General features: G+C 36.7%; 2 protein-coding genes and 1 long non-coding RNA gene across 3 annotated transcripts; 2 read left to right on the forward strand and 1 right to left on the reverse strand.

Annotated features, from left to right (window-relative positions):
• LOC149725719 (uncharacterized) lies at positions 1-26,360 on the reverse strand. Its single transcript, XM_089891560.1, has 23 exons — positions 25,958-26,360; positions 19,611-19,757; positions 18,886-19,056; positions 18,305-18,403; positions 17,530-17,703; positions 16,908-16,988; positions 16,010-16,186; positions 15,155-15,247; positions 13,586-13,763; positions 12,951-13,123; positions 12,278-12,391; positions 11,590-11,766; positions 10,989-11,171; positions 10,065-10,338; positions 8,489-8,778; positions 7,631-7,807; positions 6,466-6,621; positions 5,838-5,951; positions 4,922-5,038; positions 4,073-4,186; positions 1,351-1,539; positions 812-1,000; positions 1-531 (listed from the first exon to the last, which is right to left on the reverse strand). The coding sequence occupies exons 1-23, from the start codon at positions 26,016-26,018 to the stop codon at positions 344-346; spliced, it is 3,636 nt and encodes a 1,211-aa protein (XP_089747686.1). The 5' UTR covers positions 26,019-26,360; the 3' UTR covers positions 1-343.
• LOC149725720 (uncharacterized) lies at positions 2,562-3,553 on the forward strand. Its single transcript, XR_016386422.1, has 2 exons — positions 2,562-3,080; positions 3,156-3,553. It is a non-coding gene; the product is annotated as an uncharacterized LOC149725720 (long non-coding RNA).
• Positions 23,706-25,624, forward strand: LOC149725721 (GLIPR1-like protein 1). The gene is made up of 2 exons (XM_089891564.1): positions 23,706-25,290; positions 25,515-25,624. The coding sequence occupies exon 1, from the start codon at positions 24,405-24,407 to the stop codon at positions 25,269-25,271; it is 867 nt and encodes a 288-aa protein (XP_089747690.1). The 5' UTR covers positions 23,706-24,404; the 3' UTR covers positions 25,272-25,290; positions 25,515-25,624.

Raw genomic sequence — 26,360 nt, forward strand, 5'->3', positions numbered from 1 at the left:
TAATAAGGATTCACATTTATTTAAGCTAAGCGTTATAATTGCTATATTATAATGGTAAAATATACATTGCGTTTCAGTCTCAATTGCACTGTTCCATTAAGAACAAAATAATCCATTAAATTTAAATTTAAAAAATAAGCTACATTTTAGTCATTAATTGCACTGTGTGTTTAGGCACAAGAATAATTATGTAAACCTATTATAAAGAAAAAATATAGGCCCAATTCCAGTCCTTATTCCACGATATCCATTTTAATATATTGTAATGGCAAAAAAAAGCTGCATTTCAGTCTGGATTGCACTGTGCGTTTAGCCGCAAGAAAAATATTTAAGTTTTATACATTTAAGTACAAGAATATCCGTTCAAATCATGACTCCATCTGTCTTGTCCTAAACAAGTTATTGTTGTAGGGCTACCACTTAGCGTTTGAAACTCCGGACATTGAACTTCAACAGTTGCCCCTACTGCATGTTCAATGCCTGCTGGTACAATGATACCGTTTGGCGGTACAAAAATTGTACAGCCTTGAACTAAGAAAAAAAAACAGATTAATTGTTTTATAAACACATAACTTTCGGGGGATTAAATAAATGTACCTTGTGTATCCTTGCTTGACAAGGATTTAACAGTCTTTATAACAATGATGTTCCATTTTAAACACGTCCATTGAATGTAACTTACTTTATCCTTGCGTAGCCGGAAAACGACAGTCGTTATCACACGGGTTTCACACCTCGTGCCAGCTCACGAGTTACCATGTATGTTACTTTGTGGGTGATTGTTTTCATTACAGAAGAACTGATGACTCACTTTGGCATGTGGGTGCAGTATCAGACCATTGGTATGAAGACTGACAAAGAAGACGTCTTGGTCCTACTCTATTATAGCCATTGTCGCAATTGAAAGTTGCAATGGTACCAGGTATGTTGATTCTTTTTGATAAACTAATTCCTCCGTTTGCAGGGGCTTGCAAGTTAGGGCAAAAACCAGCTGGTTGAACTGAGGAAAAATGGCATTGTGTTAATATACCTCATGCTCACTGTCGTGTTATTAATATATGGGTCTCATATTTTTATGGGCTTTATACATAATTTGTAGTCATACACCTCATGCTCACTGTCGAGTTACAACATGGGTGTCTTTTTATACACCTCATGCTCACTGTCAAGTTATAATACAGGTGTCTTCTTATACACCAGACACACATAGTGTATTCATACACCTCATGCTCACTGTCAAGTTATAATACAGGTGTCTTCTTATACACCAGACACACTATTGCATTCGTATACACCTCATGCTCACTTTCAAATTATAATACAGGTACACCAAAATCATAAAACACCCACCACAAGTTGGAAATGGTCTGTCCCAGTTCTGGGTAACCAAACAGTTGGAAAAATAATTTCCCTGCAAAACTTGGTTCACATCAATGCAGGCAAACCTGACTCTTGATTGGGCATTGTAGGTCTGTTGTAGAGAATTTCCACCAGCTTCCTTTAAGCCAGCAACGTTGTTTGGCAAACTGCACGTTTTCACTACCACAAAACAATATTTTTTTTTTAATATATTTAGTTTTATTACTTATATACCCTTATAAAATATCGGTGATTTCGTGTTTTGTTTCATACACCTTGTGCCCGTTTCCGTCTTATTCAACTTAGGGTAGGTGTCTCGTATTGAATGTAAGTTACTTTATCCTCGTATGATAGGGCAACGACAGTTGTTATAACACGGGTGTTCTGTTTCATACACCTCGTGCCCACTTACAAGTTACCACATATGTAACTCTGTGAATGTTTTCATTTTTTGTATGACCAACAATTTTAAACAAACGATAACTACAAGGTTTGACCAATTGTCGCTATAATTAGGTCTTTAACTTTTGTTTGTTTTTTCTGTATGGCTGAAAATTAGGACAACCATCACGTAAAACACAATTACAGAAAAAAAATTGGGCCTATAATAAGGCTTAAATTATAGTTTTACTTGTCTGGTGGTTATTTCCAGCGTGAAGTGAAAAAAAAGTGGGCCTATACAGCCTATAGTAGGCCTATACAACAGGAAAAATAGTAGGCCTATTAAGCCCTATATTAAGCCCTAAATTATAGTTTTACTTGTTTGGCAGTTATTTCCACTGTAAAGTGTTGTGCAACAGGAAAAATAGTAGGCCTATAAAGCCCTGTATTAAGCCTTAAATTGTAGCTTTACTTGTTTGGCAGTTATTTCCTATGTAAAGTGTTGTGCAACAGGAAAAATAGTAGGCCTATAAAGCCCTATATTAAACCCTAAATTATAGTTTTACTTGTTTGGCAGTTATTTCCACTGTAAAGTGTTATACAACAGGAAAAATAGTAGGCCTATACAACAGGAAAAATAGTAGGCCTATAAAGCCCTATATTAAGCCTTAAATTGTAGCTTTACTTGTTTGGCAGTTATTTCCTATGTAAAGTGTTGTGCAACAGGAAAAATAGTAGGCCTATACAACAGGGAAAAATTAGCCCGTTCACATGGCCAAAAAAAAGAAGGCATACCGCTTTTTTTTCGGAAAAATCGGCAAATATTTGCTGAGTCACTTTCAAAAAAGACGGCAAATTCGGACCAAGTCGCGAGGTGGTCCAGACGAGAAAAGTCTCGAAAAAAAGAGGCATTTCACGGCGCGCGCGTCAGTTCACATTTAGCTTTGAGGTTGCGGGTGCTTGTTTTACTATTTGCAGTGAGGGTTTAGACAATGTTTAGTTATAAACTAGTTTAATATATATGGTTTTCAACCAAATACGAAGTTTCAGCTACAAACAATAAGTTTTTCTATCTTTAGGATGCATTTAGTATAAGAAACAGTACCGAATATAGTTTGTACAGGAATGATGATCCTAATTTGGCAATGAGAAAGGATGTGTGGTGCTACTGAACAATTATTAATCAAACTGCCATAATGCAGATGTAGTTGAAATAATGATTTTTAAGTAAAAAATTGTATGTTGAAACATTTACTTTAAAATATTGATCAAAATGGATGGTGGACAGCAGCACATTAAATTTGTGTCTTAATCACTACTGGACCAAGAGTTTGTAGAAGGTATGTTTGTATATGTCATGAGTTTGTGTTGTGTAATGTAAAACAGGTTGAACATATGCTCAATTTGTTCTGCAGGAAAATTGTCGACAACACCGGTACATTTAGAAGCAAGATGGAAACCGAAAGAGTGTGTGAATTACATGTATCAGTTTGGAGAGTGATTTGTAAACCCATCATTTGAAGAAATGACAACATACATAACATAATACACAGTACTGACATTATACATAGTACTGGGCTGCTAAATCAAAGCAACAAACTAATCTTTGCTTTACCACAAACCAGTGTAATAGTAAAACACAATGTGTGTGTATTTTGTGCACATATGTGTATAATCAAAGCGGTTATTATTATTTACTTTCAATGCCTTTAAAAGCACAATCTGTTTTATTTTGTACATCAAATGCACTTTTGTTATTGTTTTCATGGAGTTGTGTTTTGTTATACTTTTCAATAAAACTAAAAACAAAGAACCTGTGCTATATTACAAATTGATTCAGCAGACACAAGGAATCTCAATTTATAACATGACTAAGTGGTAAGTTAGAGAAAAAAGTTAAGTGGGACTAGCATCTGTTGTGTATATTAGATATATTTATATGTGTGTTTGTGTTATATGTATATTAATACATTGTGGACAATACATTTTTTACCAAATAAGTGTTTATGATGGTTTCGACTACTTTTCTTTTTTGGCAGTAGTAATTCTAAATTTAAAATCACTCTTAACTATGGGAAAATATTGATTAAATATATTGCGTACATATGGGGAGAATTAAAATATTCAATTTCGACGTTTAAGAAAACGAGGCCAAATGGCCATGTGAACGCACGTCAATTCTGGCCAAAAATTGCCTCTTTTTTTGGCCTGGCCAAGTTTGGAAAAGTCTCTTTTTCGTTTGGCCATGTGAACGGGCTAATAGTAGGCCTATACAACAGGAAAAATAGTAGGCCTATAAAGCCCTATATTAGGCCTTAAATTGTAGCTTTACTTGTTTGGCAGTTATTTCCTATGTAAAGTGTTGTGCAACTGCATCGGTAGCTTTCCGCTTCTGGTGTACAGGTGCCTCCATTGAGACAAGGATTACTCTGGCAAGGGTTAACCGCTGTAAAAAAAAACAGAATGGTCTAGGAGAAAAATGTACCTAAATTTCTATACCAAATATATTGTACTGTGGGAAAGATCCATTATTATAATTATTATATTATTAACATGGAATGCCTTTAGCACATGATAGCTAAATTTCCTAACTGATTTCAAACAATTAAAGGAGAACTAAAGTCAAATTTTATAATTGGTGTACAGGCCACGCACAATAAAGAAGCACCAGTGATGTCACCAGTCAAAATGTAAAACTCGAAATCGGTACCGTTTTGAACGAAAAAATTGGAATTGTAGATTCAACTCAGTAAGGACTATCTGCACGTCAATTATAAAATTCGACTTCAGTTCTACTTTAACAACGACCTATGGGAGCCGTCTGGTTACGGTTTTATCATTCTTTAAATGTTCTTTGTTTACTACCAAATGGGACAGGAAATGGGGGGGGGAAATACAATAAAAAGGTGTCCTATTTTCCCCCACCCTACTATAAATGTCTGTCGTGATAGACACAAAACATCATTGAAAGACATAACGTCATTGACAGACATAAAACGTCTTTAACAGACACAAAACGTCTTTAAAAGACATAAAACGTTATTGACGGACAGTAAATCTTTTTTCCCAGAAATAAATTTTTGCAATATTTATAAAAGGTTAGTGACAAACAGAAATTCCTCTTAAAAATAGATAAACCATAATACCATCAAAATATACACCATTGGAAAATCTTAATTACCAGTTTGACAGCGGTCGCCTTCTCTGTTGCCTGGGCAAAGACATCTGTATTGTCTTGCGTTAATGTGTGCACATGTACCACCATGCTGGCAGGGATTAGGGTCACAGGGTCCAGATTCTGTTGAAATATAATAAATGAAACTTACTTTATCCTCGCGTGGCTGGAAAAGGATAGTCGTTATACACGGGTGTTCTGTTTCAAACATCTCGTGCCAGCTTACCAGTTACCATGTATGTTACTTTGTAGGTGATTATTTTTTTGTGAGTTTTTTTATTTTTTATGTATGGTTGATAATTTGGACAACCCATTAGTGACCACTAGGTTGAAGCAATCGCCATTAAGTGTGTTGCCCATGGACGCATACGCTCACAATGGTAGCAGCAACGAGCCTTGAACCCATTACCTTTAAAACGCAGGAGAGGCAGGGATAAGCAGACACATTGCAATGTGAAATAAATTTAATCTATTGATTTCTAATGTTTGCTAATAAGTACTGAATTATTCAGTGCCGAAACTCCAGTGTTGTCTGACTACTCTGCCGAACCAGAAATGGAATTCTGGCTATATCGACTAAACTCGTCGCCGCCTAAATTCAATTTTGCTTTTTTAGTCACCCCAAAACAATTTTAGTTGGTTGATTTTGATCGACTATCTTCTGGAATAAGTAAAGCACAGAAACCTAGTCGGCCGACTAAATGTGAAAAACCACTACTAATTTTATTCGGCCGACAAACAAATGAATAAAAACTTACTTTATCCTCGCGTGGCGGGAAAATGACAGTCGCTATCACGGGTTTAACACCTCGTACCAGATTACCATTTATGTTACTTTGTGGGTGATTATTAATATAGTTTGTAGTCAGTAGCCGTGAATATCACCCGAGGTTCGGATCCTAAGGAAGCAGGTATCACTTACCAGTTTCGCATCTTGTTCCTCTGTAGCCTGCCGTACAGTCACAAGTAAAACCCTCTTGAGAGTTCACACAATTTCCACTATGTTGACATGGATTTGGATCACAAAAATTTTCGACTAAAAAAAATAATATTATTTAGAAAAAAGGTGTATGTTACCTATTTCTTATTGCACGACATGTATAAATGAATGCAAATTATTCATCCTCACGTCGTGCGCTCGACAGTCATTATGACTTAGGTATTTTGTTTCATACACCTTGTGGCCACTTCTGTTTTGGTACCCGCTTACGAGTTACCGCGTTTGTAACTTTGTGTAGTGACTACATTTTTTCAGTATGAAGGACAATTCAAACAACCCAAAAGTGACCACTGGGTTGGAGCAACTGACAGTAAGTGTCTTGCCCAAGGACACATACGCCCACAATAGTAGCAGCGACGAGCATTGAACCCAGAGGCACACGCCTAACCAACGGTGACACGGCGCCGGCTTTAACACAGTGATTAAAACAAAACAATACTAAATTACGTATATAACTTTGTGGGTGATCGTTTTTTTTTTCTTTATGGCTGATAATTCAGACAACCCATTTGTGACCACAAGGTTAGAGTAAAGTCAAAAAACAGCTTACCACAAACAGCCAAGTTGCAGTTTCTATGTTCTATTTCAGGATAAGGACACGAAACTGTACCAGGGGTGCTACCATCACATATTCGTCGTCGAATTTGAAAAGCCTCGCCACATGTGGCGCCACAGGGGCTCCACTGTGCCCATGGTCTCCATTTAACTAAAACGGAATCATTTTTAAATAACAAAACAAAAAAAGTAATATTTTTACATGAAAACAGATTTAATGATATTTACTTAGAATTTTGGACATTGCTTAAATAGTATTGTAATGCATGAATAGGAATTAAAGTAACTTACTTTATCCTTGCGTGGCCGGAAACGAAAGTTAAAAAAAACACTAAACACAGGTGTTCTGTTTCATACACCTCGTGCCAGCTTATGAGTTACCACCTATGTCTTTGTGGGTGAAAATTTCAACAACCCATTAGTGACCACTGGATTAAAGCAATTGCCGTTATGTGTCTTGCCCAAAGACACATACGCCCACAATGGTAGCAGCGACAAACCTTGAACCCATTACCTCTGGGTTAAAGGCAGACGCGCTAACCAACTGTGCTACAGCGCGGGCCATTTTAGTTGATTTTAATTTTAAAAATCCACCAGTCTGCCACAAAATTTGTTCCAAAACTTTACTATAGCTCGTAAGCTGAATAGGTTAATACCACTAACATATATACTGTAGGTGCTAGGGTTTAGCTCAAACGCGGCTGCAGTTTTAGCCGTATAAGGAATAAGTGACTGATGTCTATAACTTAATTAATGCTCTCTACTTGATGAATATATACAGATGTATTGACGATAACGCAAACCATAAACGATGGCCAGATTCCAACAATAGCCAAAATAGAGCCAAATCAGCCAGGTTGCCAAAAAGTCAGATAGAGACCGAGAGCCAGAGAGAGATTAAAAATCAGTCATGTTCAGTCGCTTATTGAAATAGAACATTGTTAATAGCTGAACACATAATAACTAAATCTTAAACAGCTACACTAAAATGGCGATGCTAACAGAACCATGCAAAAACCTATACCGAAACGCAGACTAGAGAGACGGCGTTCGCATAACGAAGACAGGAGAAAGGCAACATATAAGCTAGTCAGACGGTGGCGCTAGACAGTCAGTAAAATAGTAATTGTTGGAGTTAACATATACACCAAATTACTTACAGTAAGAAATAATTTCCATTCGCACACGTCTTCCAGGAGGTAACTGTTGTGTCCCTGGCTGGCCACTGACCCAATACCTAATATTCGTAATAGCGACTTCTTGCGGATATTTTGCAGTTGTCAGAATTACAATTTGTTGGATGTTACGACTGTCCATAACATTCCAATACCTCGCTTCTGTTATAGGTGGCCAAATTAAGCATATGTTTACTGGACGCATAAATGGACATATGGAATCTCATTTGGCGGAAATACATAAGCAGTCTGGGTGTTGGGGTAATGAGCCAAATCTGGTCTAAATTCCAGCTCCTCAAACAAGGACCTCACCCATATAGAATATAATGTTTTGGCAGAGGGATTGGATTAAATGTTGATAAACCTCATGCTCACTGTCGAGGTTTAACACAGCTTTTTCTCCAGACACACATGATTGAATTATTTAATACAACTTATTAATTCTTGCTTAGCAGGGCAATGACAGTTGTTGTAACACGTGTGTTCTGTCTCATACAAAATTAAAGTAACTTATTTTATCCTCGCGTGGCCAGAAACAAAAGTTGTTAAACACGGGTGTTATGTTTCATACACCTCGTGCCAGCTTATGAGTTACCAGGTATGTTACTTTGTGGGTGACTTTTTTATTTTTTAAGTGTGGTTGATAATTTTAACAACCCATTAGTGCCCACTGGATTGAAGCAAATGCAGTTGAGTGTCTTGCCCAACGAAACATACGCCCACAATGGTAGCAGCGAATAGCCTTGAACCCATTACCTCAAGGTTAAAGGCAGGCACGCTAATCACTGTACCACGGCGCTGAACAGTAATTAGTGCCACATCAAACCATATGTAACTATGTACCTCGACCAGGAAGTTCTCCAGTTGCTTTGAATGTTGCACCATTCCTGGCTTTATAAATTGGAGTTCCACTTTGTATTCTACCTTCTTCTGGCTCATATACACCAGAAAGGAAAGTAAGCGAATTAGGTTGATATATTGTCAACCGCATAGGGGTGGCAAGAGCTTCATATTTCATACACACAAATCTGTGTCTTGTGTTGCACTCGTACATTGAAAATTCCCAAACCCAACGCCAGATACTCCAGGTTCTATACATCAAGGCACAGTCTTTGTGGTTTGTGTTGCTGCTTCTGTTGTTTAAAATAAGTTTTAACCTGGGTATTGTATTAACTACCATAGTGTAGAGGTGGTCATACACCTGTCAATTTATAACATGAGTGTATTCTTATACACCAGACACACATGGTGTATTCATACACCTCATGCTCACTGTTGAGTTATAACATGGGTGTCTTCTTATACACCAGACACACATGGTGTATTCATACACCTCATGCTAACTGTTGAGTTATAACATGGGTGTCTTCTTATACACCAGACACACATGGTGTATTCATACACCTAATGCTCACTGTTGAGTTATAACATGGGTGTCTTCTTATACACCAGACACACATGGTGTATTCATACACCTTATGCTAACTGTTGAGTTATAACATGGGTGTCTTCTTATGCACCAGACACACATGGTCTATTCATACACCTTATGCTCACTGTTTAGTTATAACATGAGTGTCTTCTTATACACCAGACACACATGGTGTATTCATACACCTCATGCTCACTGTCGAGTTATAACATGGGTGTCTTCTTATACACCAGACACACATGTTGTATTGAATCAATAAATGAATGTAACTGAATGTAACTTACTTTATCCTCACATGGCCGGAAATCGACAGTCGTTATTACACGGGTTTAACACCTCGTGCCAGCTTACCAATTACCATGTATGTTACTTTGTGGGTGATTATTTTTTTGGATTTTTTTCATTTTTTTATGTATGGCTGATAATTTGGACATCCCATTAGTGACCAGTGGGTTGGAGCAATTGTCGTTAAATGTCTTGCCCAAGGACACATACGCCCACAATGGTAGCAGCGTCGAGCCTTGAACCAATTACCTATTGGTTACAGGCAGGCGCGCTAACCACTATGCCACGGAGCCGGCTGTAACTTGCTTTATCCTTGCAAAATGAAAGTTCTTATAACACAGATGTTCTATTTCATACACCTCGAGCAAGCTTATAAGTTGGCAAGTATGTAACTGTGTATGTCATTTTTTTGGTCATTTTATTTTTTTATTGTATGGCGTATAATGAAACAACCCGTAAGGAACTATTCGTAGGATTGACAATTACTGTTAACTGTTAAGTTAACGACAATTGGATTTTTTTTCTGTATGGCTGACAATTTAAACAACCCATTAGTGACGAACTGGGTTTAAGCAATTGCATTTGTACACAAACGCACACAATGGTAGAAGCGGCGCGTCTTGAACCCAAGACCTCTAGATTTATCAAGTTGCGCGCTAACCAGTGCCAAATAATACAGCCGTTGCACTAAAAAAAAATTACCTTACAGTTCCAAATTCTGGTGGCATGAGGACACCATTACTCCATTTAATAATTCCCTCTTCATTTATATCATCCAAACCAAGCCATGTATTGCTATGTATAGCCTTCACCATTATTAACACCTCATTAGTGATAATTATAGGCAGATGGGCACCATCCCTTTGGCAAATAGTAGTAGCATCTGCGTATGTTCGCTCATCTGTGTATACCTTGTAACAGTATGGAGATCTATATAGGTAACCTGGTGGACAACGGGTGTAGCCAGGGACAATTCCTGCACAAAAAATAAGCTTAAAATTAATATTCATATTTAACTAAAGTCAGAAACTGCTGGGGCAAAGACAGTTGTTATAACACGGGTGTTATGTTTCATACACTTCGTGCCCGCTTACAAGTAACCACAAATGTAACTTATTTATCCTCGCACGGCGGGGTAACGACAGTCGTTATAAAACGGTTGTTCTGTTTCATACACCTCAATATCGTTTCATTTGTATATGTAATTTTGTGGTTGTATAAAACAGAACACCTGTGTGATAATTACTGTCGTTTTCCTGCCACCGAGGATAAAGTAAGTTACATTCATTCATTCATATTTTTGTTTGTTTTATTGTATGACTGAGAATTTAGACAACTTAAATGGTAGCAGGGACAAGCTACAGCGCAGTTAAAACTAGACATATAGTAGGGTGGGGTATGATGGGACACCTGTTCATTCTATTTTCACGTCCAATTTGGTAGTAAACAAAGAACATTCAAAAAAATATAAAACTGTATCCTCACAACTCCCATAGGCCGTTGTTAATTGTTTAAAACGCGATCAGGATATTTAGATATTATGCGCTAAATGTGTCCCATCTTCCTTCACTCTGCTATATATTTTCTTAATGACTAACATAATCAGTCTGTTGTTAAAATACTTACGTATACATGTTGGCGCAGGGTTGTTCCAATCACCAGTTGTATGACTACAAGTATCATGACTTGCACCAGACAAACTGTAGCCGGAGTTACAGGAAAACTGAACCGTTTCACCAGGTTGAAATGTAGGTCTATTGCTTGGTACTGTAGAACCAAACTCAATAACCCGTTCATTGCATTCCTGACCTAAAGAAAGAAGTTGTAATTGAGAATGTAACTTGTTTATCTTCGCATGGTGGGCAATGGCAGTAGTTATGACACAGGTGTTGTGTTTTATGATGATCAAAAATGGGGTGTCTTATACACCAGACACACATGGTGTATTGATACACCTCATGCCCACTGTTGAGTTATAACATGGGTGTCTTCTTATACACCAAACACACATGGTGTATTCATACACCTCATGCTCACTGTTGAGTTAAAACATGGGTGTCTTCTTATACACCAAACACACATTGTGTACTCATACACCTCATGCTCACTGTCAAGTTATAATATGGGTGTCTTCTTATACACCAAACACACATTGTGTACTCATACACCTCATGCTCACTGTCAAGTTATAACATGGGTTTTCTTCTTATACATAAAATCTACTTACGTAAGCACAAAGGTGCAATGTGTGACCAGTTGTTTTCACTCGTACATGTTCTCCTGCTTTCCCCTTGTAATATATACCCAGCAGAGCAAGAATATGTTACACTGTTCCCAATTCGAATTCGACCTCCAGGTGAAACTGACCCCCCTACAGGTGCCACTGGTGGTAGACATGTGATTTCTGTAGAAAATAATTACAGCTCTTTAAGTCCTCATGCACACTGTCGAGTATTGGTATCACTTTAAGAGCGTTTTTAATTGTTTAAAACATATATAGTAGGGTGGGGGAAGATGTGACACCTTTAGCACATAATATCTAAATATCCTGATCAGGTTTTAAACAATTAACAACAGTCTATGGGATTTGCAAGCAAACGGATTTATAATTTTTTGAATGATCTTTGTGTACTACTAAATGGGACGAGAAAAGTAATAGTGAGTGTCCCCACTCTACTATACCTTATGCTCACTGTCAAGTTGTGATATTTTTTGAAGACCGTTGTGTTTTTGAAGACTGTTCTATCTTACCCCACAGAGCTAAGTTATGTGCACAAAGTTACAAATTTTTGGATGAAATTCTTAACAGGCACATATGCTATCCATCTTACCCCACAGTACTATAAGTTACATTCATTACGTTTCGTACACAAAGTTAAAATTTAAAATATTGTTCTAGTATTACACATACATACCTTGTGAGCAGGTAAGGCCTCTATATCCAGCTGGGCAAATACATTTAAAAGAACCGATACGATTTAAGCATTGTCCACCATTTAAACAGGGTGAAACTGGTTCACATTCGTTTTCTGCAGAAAAAATGAAATATTTTTTAAACTTTTTCAAATCAGCGCCGTGGCACATTGATTTGCGCACTTGACTTTAACCCAGAGGTTATGGGTTCAAGGTTCAACGCTGCTACCATTGTGGGCATATGTGTACTAAGGCAAGACACTTAACAGGAATTGCTCCAACCCAGTGGTCACTAATGGGTTGTCCAAATTATCAGCCATACAGAAAAATACAGTCTCCAACAAAGTTACATACAAGGTAATTCGAAAGTGGACACGAGGTGTGTGAACAGAACACCCATGTTATAACGACTATCATTACCCATACAAGAACATATAATCTACATTCATTTATTTATAAAAGGCAAACATATAGCAGGGTATGGTAGGATGGGACACCTTTAGCACGTAATATCCAAATATCCTGGTCATGTTTTAAACAATTAACAACGGTCTTTTTTGAGTCGTAAGGTTACGGTTTTATAATTCTTTTAATGTTCTTTGTTTACTACCAAATGGGACAGAAAATAAATGAAAAGGTGTCCCATCTTTTCGATATTACCATACAAGTACTTACGACAATTCCCGTTTTCCGTAACTTCTAAATTGTCGATATCAATTCGAATGGAAGAGACTGTACTTTTAGCGACCACTATTTCAATTTGATAGTTTGTCTGTCTTGGCAGAATAGCGATATCTGTATTCAGCCATGCATTAAGATCATCTGATTCATTGCATGACCAAATTTGACTAAAAAAAAATAAATAAAATGGAATGAGTAGTGTAACTTGCTTTATCCTCGCATGGTGGAAAACGACAGTCGTTATAACACAGGTGTTCTGTTTCATACACCTCATGCCAGCTTACGAGTTACCACAGATGTAACTTTGTGGGTGATTGTTTTTTGGAGAGTATTTTTTTATTTATGTATGGCTGATAGTGATAATTTAGACAACCCATTTGTGACCACTGGGTGAAGCAATTGCCGTTATGTGCCTTGCCTAATAAATGTAGGTACTTAACCATGCATTTAAACAAAAACATGCTCAAAAAATATCCTCCTAAAAAGTTACATACTTGGTAACTCGTAAGCTGGCATAGGAGTATGAAACAGAACACCCGTGTTATAATGACTGTTGTTGCTCCTCCATGCAAGGGAAATAAGCTAAATAAATATTTTTATTCAAGACATAACATTCTAATTTAAAATACCTTCTCGAATTGCCATCAATAATATTTACAACAAAATCAGAAGATGAAGAAATTTGAACTAGTCTGTAATGGAACTTGAAGCACTGATTTGAGCTAGCGGACACAAATGGTGAGATCAAAATACTTTTTGAAGTTGTTCCAACATTACCACGAGAAAAACGAGCATGGTAGTAAACATCTGAAATAAGTGACTTGTTTCAGCATTACATAAAATAACTAACTTGTTTAGGCATTACATGAAATAACTGATTTGTTTAGGCATTACATAAAATAACTAACTTGTTTAGGCATTACATGAAATAACTGACTTGTTTAGGCATTACATGAAATAACTAACTTGTTTAGGCATTACATGAAATAACTGATTTGTTTAGGCATTACATGAAATAACTGATTTGTTTAGGCATTACATGAAATAACTGACTTGTTTAGGCATTACATGAAATAACTGACTTGTTTCAGCATTACATGAAATAACTGACTTGTTTAGGCATTACATGAAATAACTGACTTGTTTAGGCATTACATGAAATAACTGACTTGTTTAGACATTACATGAAATAACTGACTTGTTTAGACATTACATGAAATAACTGACTTGTTTAGGCATTACATGAAATAACTGACTGGTTTAGGCATTACATGAAATAACTGATTTGTTTAGGCATTACATGAAACAACTGACTTGTTTAGGCATTACATGAAATAACTAACTTGTTTAGGCATTACATAAAATAACTGACTTGTTTGGACATTACATGAAGTACCTGACTTGTTTAGGCATTACATAAAATAACTGACTTGTTTAGGCATTACATGAAATAACTGATTTGTTTAGGCATTACATGAAATAACTGACTTGTTTAGGCATTACATGAAATAACTGACTTGTTTAGGCATTACATGAAATAACTGATTTGTTTAGGCATTACATGAAATAACTAACTTGTTTAGGCATTACATGAAATAACTGATTTGTTTAGGCATTACATGAAATAACTGATTTGTTTAGGCATTACATGAAATAACTGACTTGTTTAGGCATTACATGAAATAACTGACTTGTTTCAGCATTACATGAAATAACTGACTTGTTTAAGCATTACATGAAATAACTGACTTGTTTAGGCATTACATGAAATAACTGATTTGTTTAGGCATTACATGAAACAACTGACTTGTTTAGGCATTACATGAAATAACTAACTTGTTTAGGCATTACATGAAATAACTGACTTGTTTAGACATTACATAAAATAACTGACTTGTTTGGACATTACATGAAATAACTGACTTGTTCAGGCATTACATTGAAATAACTGACTTGTTTAGGCATTACATGAAATAACTGATTTGTTTAGGCATTACATGAAATAACTGACTTGTTTAGACATTACATGAAATAACTGACTTGTTTAGGCATTACATGAAATAACTGACTTGTTCAGGCATTACATTAAATTACTTCTTAATTAAAACAAAACTTTTTTTGGTAAAAGGAGTAGCAGTACCACCTTATAACAAAATAATGTAACACACCATTAACAGTAGGCCCTTGTAAACACGCACCTGCACCATGTATTACTTGGACCCATGCAACACCATTATTGAGCCAGCCGCACGTAGCCCTGTTTGTGTCTTGAAAATTGCAATCAATGTCCACTAAAAAAATATAAGTTTATTTAAATGAATGTAACTTACTTTATCCTCCTGTGACCGGAAAACGAAAGTTGTATAACACGGGTGTTCTGTTTCATACACCTCGTGCCAGCTAACAAGTTACCATGCATGTTACTTTGTGGGCAATTATTATTTTTTTATGTTTGGAATAAATTATTGGTAGCAGCAGTGAGCCTTGAACGCCGTATCCTTTGTTCGATTTGATTTGAGCGCTTTATACCCACTCTACTATAATCTGAAAAGTTATATACACGGTAACTCGTAAGCGGGCACGTGGAGACGAGGTGTATGAAACAGAACACTCGTGTTATAACAATTGCCATTTTTTCACGAGTTATGTAACTTTGTAGATGGTAGTTTTCACTGCATGGCTGAAAAATTATTTTAGACAACCAATTATAGTGACCACTGGGTTAAAGCAATTAAAAAAATGTGCAAAGACACATACACCCTAAACCCGTTACATAATTCAAGTCAATTTTTTCAATCTAATAATATTAACTTGAATTTGTCTATTCGATTCTGGTAGCGAAGATTTAGAAATATTTTAAACAAAAGAACAGGATATAACGACAAAACAACAGTTTTTTAAAACACGCTCACAGTTAAAACATATTTACATTTAATTGGAAGAAAATAAGCGTGGTCGCTACACCTAGCAGACAAACGAGAAATTTATGTTTAATTATTATTATTAAGTTAAACTTCTAATAGAAATAAAGGGTGCGTTTTCCTTTGACTTACCTACGCATGTGGGGGCCGGACTCCAATTCCTATCTGCATTACAAGTACTTTCTGATGGGCCAACCAGTTTAAACTGGGGGGAACAGGAGTAACGAACACGATTGCCGTATGTGAACTGTACACCATTTGTAATTACACGGCCGTTTACGGGATTTTGTGGTGCCAGGCAACTGACAGCTGTTAAATGCATTTATAAGGTGAATGAATGGAACTTACCTTATCCTCGCGTGGCTGGAAAACGACAGTCGTTATAACACGGGTGTGCTATTTCATACATCTCGTGTCAGCTTATGAGTTACTTTGTATAGGTGATTATTTTTTTGAATTTCTTTATTTTTTACAATGTATAGCTGATAATTTGGACAACCTATTAGTGACTACTGGGTTGGAGCAATAACCGTTAAGTGGCTTGCCCAAGGACACATACGCCCACAATGGTAGCAGCGACAAGCCTTGAATTCATTATCTCTGGGTTAGAATCATGTTCGCTAACCACTTTTCCACGTCGCCGTTGCATTATAAATGTTTTCAATCATTTTTAAAGCCGCCAATTTAAAGCTTTTGTTTAAGTATAAAAATATAGGCTACCCACTTAAAGGTGAATATGAAGATTTAAAATTGGGGATATAAAATGATTTTTGAAATGTGGCTTTGATATAGCCGCTTTTAATTACCAACATTCAAATTGTGGCTTCAGAATTACGAGCCCTAAAACTGTGGCTTTAAATAAGCAGCTTTTAAATTGGAAATTTAAATTTGTGGCTTATAACTATCGGCTTTAAAATAGGGGTTTAATATTGTGGCTTAATATTATAGTGGCTTTAAAATTAGAATTTTAAAATTTTGGCTTTGAAATAGTGGCTTTAAAGTTGAGGCTTTTAACAGCCGCATTACTTACGATCACATCTTGGTACAGTTCCAAACCATTCCCCAGTTGTATCACATAACAACCAGTCAGATTCTGATGCTAACTCGTAACCTGTAAATTAAAACTGTCGTGAATAATAAATTCAATACTTTTTCCAAAAAAATATCTAAAAATATAATTAAGTCACTTAATCATCGCGTGGTGGGGCAACGGCAGTTTTTATAACACGGGTGTTCTGTTTCATACCTCGTGTCTGTTATGTTCCACGTATTTTTTGTATAACAGACAATTGGGACAGCCCAATATAGAGCATATAGGGTTTCAGCAAGGACCGTTAAGTGTATTGCCCAGAGACAGACAAATTTTTAAACCATTATTATAAAATATAAAATGAATGTAACTTGTTTATCCTCGCGTGATAGAGCGCCAGTAGTAGCTATAACACGGGTGTCTGTTTCATACACTTCGTGCCCGCTTACAAAATACCACGTATGTAACTTATTTATCCTCACGTGGCAGGGCGAAGGCAATAGTTATAACATGGGTGTTCTGTTTCATACACCTTATGCCTGCTTGCGAGTTACCATGTATGTGATTTTGTGATTTCATTTTATCAACTTTTTAATTTTAGATAAAAAAAATAATAGCCAACCTTGGTTACATATATAACGGACTCGTCGACCGAATTCAAATGATGTCCCATTCCGTCTAGAATTGGCTACAAGCGGAGGTTCATCACATACAATAATACGACAACGAAACTGTAGCTCAGACCACCAGCCATTTTCTTGGCATCGACTCTGAGCGTCTCCACTTATAATATAACCTTTAAAAAAGTAAACACTTTTTGTAAAAAATGACTAATTTTTTGGGGGTGTATGAATGCAATTTTTTATCGCGTGACGGGGCAGTCGTTTTAACATGGGTGTTCTGTTTAATAATACACCTCGTGCTTGCTTTATACGAGCTACCACGTGTGTAATTTTGTGAGAAATTATATACTTTTTGAGTTTTAATGTTTTTATAAGCATTAGAAAAAAAAACTAAAAAATAAGAATGTTTTCGTAAAAAAACAGTCATTCTATTCTATATAGGTGAGGTCTTAGAGGTCGCTTCAGATTTATGCCAGAGTTGGCCCATTATCCCAACATTCTATTCTATATGGGTAAGGTCTTACAGCAGAGCCCTCCAATAAAATGGACCTGAGATTTAGGGCAGAGTTGGCCCATTACTCCAACATTTTATATGTACTTTAAATTATATGTGTGTCTGATGTCCTACAGTGAAACATGCCTCGAATTTGGGCGAAAAAGCGGCCGATTTTGGCCCCAATACGGCCAAAACACAAAATAGGGTCCGAACACTGGAAATTTAGACAAAAACACACAAAACATAAGTATTCAAAACCAAATGACAAAATTACTTACCAATACGGCACACGTAGTTTACTACGGCGCCTACTTCATAGAAGTTATCAAAAGAGTTTGCGTATCCTGTATCGGTCGGTCTTGGCGGCCTGCAGCCCCCTATACAAATGTACAGCTTTAATCTGCAGTAAGTTTATGCCTATACCTAGCAAACTATATGCCCTATTAAAAGCCGCATTAAAAAATAGGGTTTAAATTTTACGATATATGGGTATATAGTTTTATAAGGTAACAAGGACACCTTTAGCACATAATATCGAAAGGGTTTTAAACAATTTACAACGATCTATGGGAGTTTTTCTTTGTTCACTACAAAATGGGACATGGTGCCGTTTCCCTATATATAGTACTATGGGGGAAAATGGGACACCTTCAGTACATAATATCCAAATATCCTGGTCGTGTTTTAAACAGTTACCAAGGGTTAAAAGGAGTCGTGAGGATACGGTTTTAAAATTCATTGAACGTTCTTTGTTTACTACCAAATAGGACGATAAAAAAAAAGGATAAAAAGTGTCCCATCTTCCCCCACCCTACTGTATGTGCTAGGTAAGAAAGTTACATTCTTTCAATCAACTAACGTCTGCAGCGTGGGGCACGACCGGTCCATTTCTTGTCTGCCCAACATGTCCTTCGCGAGTCCCCATCCAAATGGTATCCAAAGTTGCACCGATACGTAACAGTTTCCCCGTGTCCACGTCGGCCGAGGATATCACCGTTTTCAAATGCTTCCAGTGGGTCGCATATCAGGTCTGGGTACATGTATGTTATATTTAGTGAAAGCGCACATAGTGATAACGTAATTGAATCAATTGTACAATCTGTATGCTTATATACTGTACATATATGATGTATTCAAACACCTCATGCTCACTGTTGAGTTATAACATGGGTGTTTTCTTATACACCAGGCACACATGGTGTATTCATACACCTCATGCTCACTGCTGAGTTATAACATGGGTGTTTTCTTATACAACAGACACACATGATGTATTCATACACCTCATGCTCACTGCTGAGTTATAACATGGGTGTTTTCTTATACACCAGACACCCATGACGTATTCATACACCTCATGTTCACTGTTGAGTTATAACATAGGTGTTTTCTTATACACCAAACACCCATGACGTATTCATACACCTCATGCTCACTTTCCAGTTATAACATGGGTTTTCCTATAATTAAGACATACATGGTGTATTCATGCACAAACTACATAAATAAAACTATCAGAAAAAGCGTGAATCCACAATACAGAATAAGATAAATTATATTCAGGTATATTTAAATAAAACAAACCTGGATTAAAACATGTCATGCCACATAACGAATCGCATCGGCATCGCTTCAGAGCGCCTCTGCAATTAGCGTCCGACGTGCACGGTTTTTTGCAGATTCGTCCGGGTTCAAGTCTCGAACGATCACCCGGGCACGCCTGGTTACATTCTGTAAAATGTAGGCGCATAAAGGTGGTTGTATACAGTATCCGGAATTCGTCCGTTTTGTATGTTTTTTCCGGATTTCGCTGCCGCATGCGGAATTGGACACGGGTTTGAATACGACTTCGCATGCGAATTCGCACGCCGGATACTGTGTACAGCCACCTTAATACTGTGTGTTAAGATGGATATCGTTAGCACATAATACATTATGTTTCGTTATATCGTCTTTTCATTGAATTGGCCTACTACTTTCCGCGTCGAAGTCCGCGCTGTGACAAAGTGGTTAGCGCGCCTACCTCTAACCCAAAGGTAATGGGTTCAAGGTTCGTCGCTGCTACCATTGTGGACGTATATGCAAGACACTTAACGGCAATTGCTCCAACCTATTAGTGACTAATGGGTTGTCTAAATTATCAGCCAGACATAAATACAAAACATCCATAAGAACACCTACGAAGTAACATACATGGTAACTCGTAAGCTGACAAGAGGTGTATGAAACAGAACACCCGTGTTATAACAACTGTCTTTTTCCGACCGAGGGCAAAACAAGTTAGATTCATTTAATCATATACACTTATTTCATTCCAACTTCATTATACATATTCAGTGTACAAGACACACATTGACGTATAGTATATACTGCAGTATAAGATATAGTGGGGTGGGGGAAATTGGGACACCTTTAGAACATAATATCTAAATATCCTGATCGTGTTTTAAAGAGTTACTAACGGCCAATAGGAGTCATGGGCATTTAGTTTTATAATTTCTTGAAAGTTTTTTGTTTACTACTAAACGGGGCGAGAAAATGGATGTAAAAGGTGTCTTATCTTCCCCCACCCTACTGTATAATTTGTTTTCATGGTATTTTTATTTTGTAGAATACAACAAATATTTACAGAGAGGGGAAAATGGGACACTTTTTATCCATTTTCTTGCTCTATTTGGTAGAAAATAAAAATCACTTAAAGAATTACAAAAACCGTATCCTTACGACTCCCATAGACCGTTGTTAATTGTTTAAAACATGATTAGAATAGTTAGATATTATGTGCTAAAGGTGTCCCGTCTTTCCATGCACTATAAACGTAGTCTTACGACTGTAAATAGGCGTTGTTATTTGTTAAAAACACGATATGAAATTATGGGATTTAGTTACTAATATTGTCCAATCTTGCAACACAGTATTCTATACAGCTATAAAAGCAGAAAATGTACAATTTCCGGTTTAAAAGCAAGTATTTATAACTGGTAGAAGCATAAGAGGTGCTAAAGCAAGCGGTAAATACAGCGATGGTATAGCGGCAGAACTAGTGGTTGAATACGGTACACTTGTTTGGGTGTAAGCCATCGAAGAATTTCTTGGTCGTGTGATCATGGTTGGGGGTGTCGAGTTTTGGTACTTATGTGGGGTCATCATCATTTGGGTAGAATTAGGGATCATTGGTCTGGTTCTCATACGTTGTGTGGTTGTAGAATTTGGGTTACTTGTAGAATTCATCATAATGGGTGTTGGAATAACACAGAGACCATTTTCGCAGCCAGAATAGTTGCCGGTACACATAGAGCATTTAGGACCAGAAGTAAATGGTCGAATTGTTTTATTCTGGTTGGGAGACAAGAGACATAAAGCGCTTCGTTTTGTAAACATAATCCTACATTCACCAATTGCGCAAGCAATTTTTGTAGACTCTCCTTTTACCAATTGCTTGTAGGTATTGCATTTAGTAATGTTACCAGAACACGTATTATTTTCGTACACGTACGTGTATTCTCGCATGGATAAGCTTTGTGACAACAAATTTTCCAAGGCGGCTGCAGACCCGTTGATAGGAAGGTTGGGGAAAAATGCACCTCCAAACCCCTGCAAATCAGAGTGCGAATAAAAACAAAAACGGCTTGTCGTAAATGATCGTCTAGCCAGAGCTTCGTCCCATGCCAGTTTGTGCATATTGCTTGCGTTTGTAAGGCCTGCTCTAACTGTATTTAACCTACTCACAATCATATTTTTATTAGTTTCGTTTAGCGGTATCAGAGTTGATCCAAAAATAGCTGGACAAGCCTCACCAGAAAGTAAAACTACTACAACCAATACAGTTAAAAGCATCTTTTTGAAGCTGGTGAAAAAGATATGTCCTTACAGTTTAAACGCTGCTTTTCGTTACCAATACAAATGCAAATGATGCTGTTTTTGGAGTTTAGATTTTACCATCAATCTATTTCCGTAATAATAATTTTTATGAAATATTTTCGTTGTGAATTATTTTTCCGGGATAAGTCATTTTGTACTTTAATACCAACTGCAGTTACAGAAAATCATTATTTAATTTATTAAATTAATATATATATATATATATATATATATATATATATATAATAGGATGGGGAAAATTGGGACACCTTTTATTTCAATTTTCCCGTTCCATTTGGTGGTAAACTAAAAGAAAATTCATAGAATTATAAAACCGTATCCTCACGACTTATATAACCGTCGCCTCGCGATTCTAAAGTTGTTAATTGTTTAAAACACGATCAGGAAATATAGATTTGAGATGTTAACGGTTTCCATCTTACCCTACAGTAGTATAGTGGGGTGGACTGTGGGGGAAGATGGGACACCTTTCACACATAATATCCAAGTATCCTGATCGTGTTTTAAACAATTAACAACGGTCTACAGGAGTCGTGAGGATACGGTTTTATAATTCTAAAAATGTTCTTTGTTTACTAACAAATGGGATGAGATATAGGAAAAAAACGGTGTCCCATATTCCCCCACTCTACTATATTACATTATCCCACTGTATAGGTCCTACCGGTCATAAGCCACAACATTGATTTTATTCTAAACAAAACCGTCATTACGGAAATGAAAAAATAACTGCGGTAATATACGTTCATGACAACCGGTAAACGGGAAAATCAGCTCCATTTGCAGTGGCATTGATTACGAAAAGCAGCGTTTTGACTGTACGGACTTATCTGTTACACCAGCTTCGAAAAAAGATGTATTATTTTGCTGTATTTGGTTTAGTACTTCTACTCTGTACTAAAACGTATTCAAATGTTTTCGCTACTCGTATTCCACTGAACGAAGACGAAAAAAACATGATTGTAAATGCTATAAACCAAGCAAGGCGCAATGTTACCAGTGCAAGCAACATGCATAAGCTAGTTTGGGACGAATCGCTAGCGAACCAGTCATTTGCCCAGGCTCACTATTGTCCCTATATGCACTTAAACACCCAAGGTTTCGGCGGGGCATATGTGACTAGACTCGAAAAAAACGGGACTGTAGCTGGGTTAAGTGCTACTCTATCTGCTACTACAGCTATGGTAAAATTCACGTATGTGTTCCGAAATAATACGTGCTTGGGCGCACTCGCTCTTTGTGATTTATACAAGCAATTGGTAAAAGGAGAGTCCACAAAAGTTGGGTGCGCTGTTTTGGAATGCCGTCCTGCAGTTACTCGAAGCGCCTTATGTCTCTTGACTCCGAACCAGAATAAAACAATTCGCCCATATAGTTTTGGTCCTAAATGCTCAATGTGTTCTGCCAACTATTCTGGCTGCGAAAATGGTCTCTGTGTTGTTCAAACACCCCAAATTATGATGAATTCTACAAGTACCCCTAATTCCACCCAAATGATGATGACCCCACATAAGTACCAAAACTCGACACCCCCAACCATGATCACACGACCAAGAAATTCTTCGATGGCTTACACCCAAACAAGTGTACGGTATTCAACCACTAGTTCTGTCGCTTTACCATCGCTGTATTTGCCGCTTGCTTTAGCACCTCTTCTGCTTCTACCAGTTATAAATGCTTGCTTTTAAATCGGAAACTGTACCCTACATTTTCTGCTTTAATATATACATATATAGATATGTCTGATGCAAACTGTATAATCAAAGTATTCGTGTGACTTATTTATTCATTTCAAGAGATAAATTTGATCAATGGTATTTTAAATCTAAACATTTATTTTAAATTTCATAAATATTTTTTTTGATTTGGTTTTGGTCAAAAGTTTATAGGATATAAAAATTTAGAATTAAAAGATTTTAACAAAATAATAAGTACAAGAACAACTGTTTAACAAACAGTGCCTGGCTGTACTAACATTCATTCATTCAGTCATTTAACGTACCCAAAAAGAAAAATTGTTCGTTGGCGATCTAATGTATCTACGTGCTCAATAAGCCAGTTAAATGAATGAAATTAATAAATGAATAAATGAAATTTATTTTGTCTCTTCGGTCACGATTACGAAGAACAAGAGAGTTGACAAAAGCGAAAAGACGGGTAGTAAAGGTAAAACAACAGTCGTTATATAACACGCTAATTGATAAAAAAATGAAATAATGTTTGAATAAAAAGCGCGACCATTACCCCTAGTTTGTGTTTTCAATTGCTGTTGTTTTTATTGAAGTAGAAAAATTACGCATTTAGAACGTTGTGAATCAGAACGAAATATTTTATAGAGTAGGCCTATTCACGTCATTGAGGAAAGAGGTCACTAGTTTACGAAAACACATTCATGTTAGAACCTAACTGCAACAACAGTATCATTTGCAGTTGTATTGGTTACAAAAAAAACAGCGTTTTAACTGTACGGACATATCTGTTATCAGCTAAGAAAATATGTATTTTAGTGGATTGGCTTTAGTACTTCTACTGTCCGCTGAGGCGTATTCTATAACTCAAGTGTTATTCGCACTGGACAAATTACGGATTGTTAGTTCGTTAAACAGAGCTAGAGAAGGGCCAATAAATGCTAGTAATATGCACAAACTGGCATGGGACGACGCTCTGGAGAAACGGGCCATTAAATTGGTTGATAATTGCTTTTATTCGCACTCTGATATAAATGGTCTTGGAAGCGCTTTTCTTACCAATTTCCCTAACAACGCCGGAGGGGGATCTGTAGTGGCAAAAATGCTGATACAAAGTTTCACCATGAATGAGTACAAGTACGTGTACGAAAATAATACGTGTTCTGGTAATGTTTCTAAATGCAATACCTACAAGCAATTGTTAAAAGGAGAGTCTACAAAAGTTGGGTGCGGAATTGCTCTGTGTAAGTCTAATTCAAAACGAAGCGCTCTATGTCTCTTGTCTCCGAACCAGAATAAAACAATTCGACCATTTACTTCTGGTCCTAAATGCTCTATGTGTACCGGCAACTATTCTGGCTGCGAAAATCGTTTCTGTGTTATTCCAACACCCCAAATTATGATGAATTCTACAAGTACCTCTAACTCTACAACTACACAACGTATGAGGACCAGACCAATGACCCCTAATTCCACCCAAATGATGATGACCCCACATAAGTACCGAAACTCGACAACCCCAACCATGATCACACGACCAAGAAATTCTTCGATGGCTTACACCCAAACAAGTGTACCGTATTCAACCACTAGTTCTGCCGCTATACCATCGCTGTATTTGCCGCTTGCTTTAGCACCTCTTATGCTTCTACCAGTTATAAATGCTTGCTTTTAAACCGGAAATTGTACATTTTCTGCTTTAACATATAGGCTAGTAGGGTGGGAAAAGATAGGACATTTTTAACACGTAATATCCAAATATCCGATAGTTTTAAACAGTCAACAACGATCTATGGGGGCCGTGCTGGTACGGTTTTATAATTCTTTAAATGTTCTTTAAAGAATTATAATTTAAAGAATTATTTACTGCCGAATGGGACGGGAAAATAGAATAAAAAGGTGTCCCATCTCCCCCACCCTACTATATGACTTATTCAAACTGTATATATGTCAATTTTTGCGTTTATTTTATTTAATCGCTACTATATATGTGATAAATAAATAAAGTGTCTCAAACACTAAGTTAAATTTATTCAAATCTTTGTATTTCGGTTTATCTCAAATAGAATTTTACATCCGAATTGGTCACAAAAAATGACCGTAAAATATTAGGTCGCAGCTCTAATGACGTCACATGTTTTGCGTCACAAAACTACTCAAGCGTATTTGTGAGCAGCAAATTCAAAAACCGTCGCCCGTTTTAAACACATAGAATAACTAATGTATCAGCAAAAAATCACAAAAACAAATTCCTAAATTTGGTAAAAATTATCATATAGCGCTTACAATAAGGCTATATTTGACATTTTTACAGTTTACAGTTACCGTAGAATTAAAATAAATACGCAATTTCTTAATTACCTGTGATTTGTAACAGAAAATAGAACACCAGCGCCGTTAAGATAGCACCAGGTTTTGTCATTGCTGTAAATTCACACACTATATGTATTTAAACTGAAAATTTTAGGTTAAAAACTGTGACTATATAGCTATTTTCAACATCTAAAACTGCTCTTTTCTGTACTGTAAAGTCGCTTTATTTGAGCTGCAAGTAAAAAGGCTTGAAAAAAGTCTAAAATGTTGTTTTGTACGCTCTAGTTTTGCCAGACTACTGGTACAGCGCTGTTAATTCTTTAAATTGTGACTAAAAACAGCTGAGTGCGTTTACTTTTGCGCTTAAGCCCTAAAGCAAGTAGTTTTGGGCGGTTTTGAAAAGCGTTTTTTAACGTGCATGCAAAACAACGCTGTTCTATACTGTTGCGCC

The sequence above is a fragment of the Ciona robusta genome, chromosome 13 (genome assembly GCF_009617815.1).
Source record: "Ciona robusta chromosome 13, ASM961781v2".
In the NCBI taxonomy this organism is placed as follows: Eukaryota; Metazoa; Chordata; class Ascidiacea; order Phlebobranchia; family Cionidae; genus Ciona; species Ciona robusta.

Coding starts and splice junctions, on each gene's coding strand:
- LOC149725721 (XM_089891564.1), top strand. CDS start 24,405: ATGTATTTTAGTGGATTGGCTTTAGTACTTCTACTGTCCGCTGAGGCG.
- LOC149725719 (XM_089891560.1), bottom strand. CDS start 26,018: ATGACAAAACCTGGTGCTATCTTAACGGCGCTGGTGTTCTATTTTCTG. Junction 17,704..18,304: donor AAACTACGTGTGCCGTATTG/GTAAGTAATTTT, acceptor ACTTTTTTAAAG/GTTATATTATAAGTGGAGAC. Junction 11,767..12,277: donor AGGCCTTACCTGCTCACAAG/GTATGTATGTGT, acceptor TATTTTCTACAG/AAATCACATGTCTACCACCA.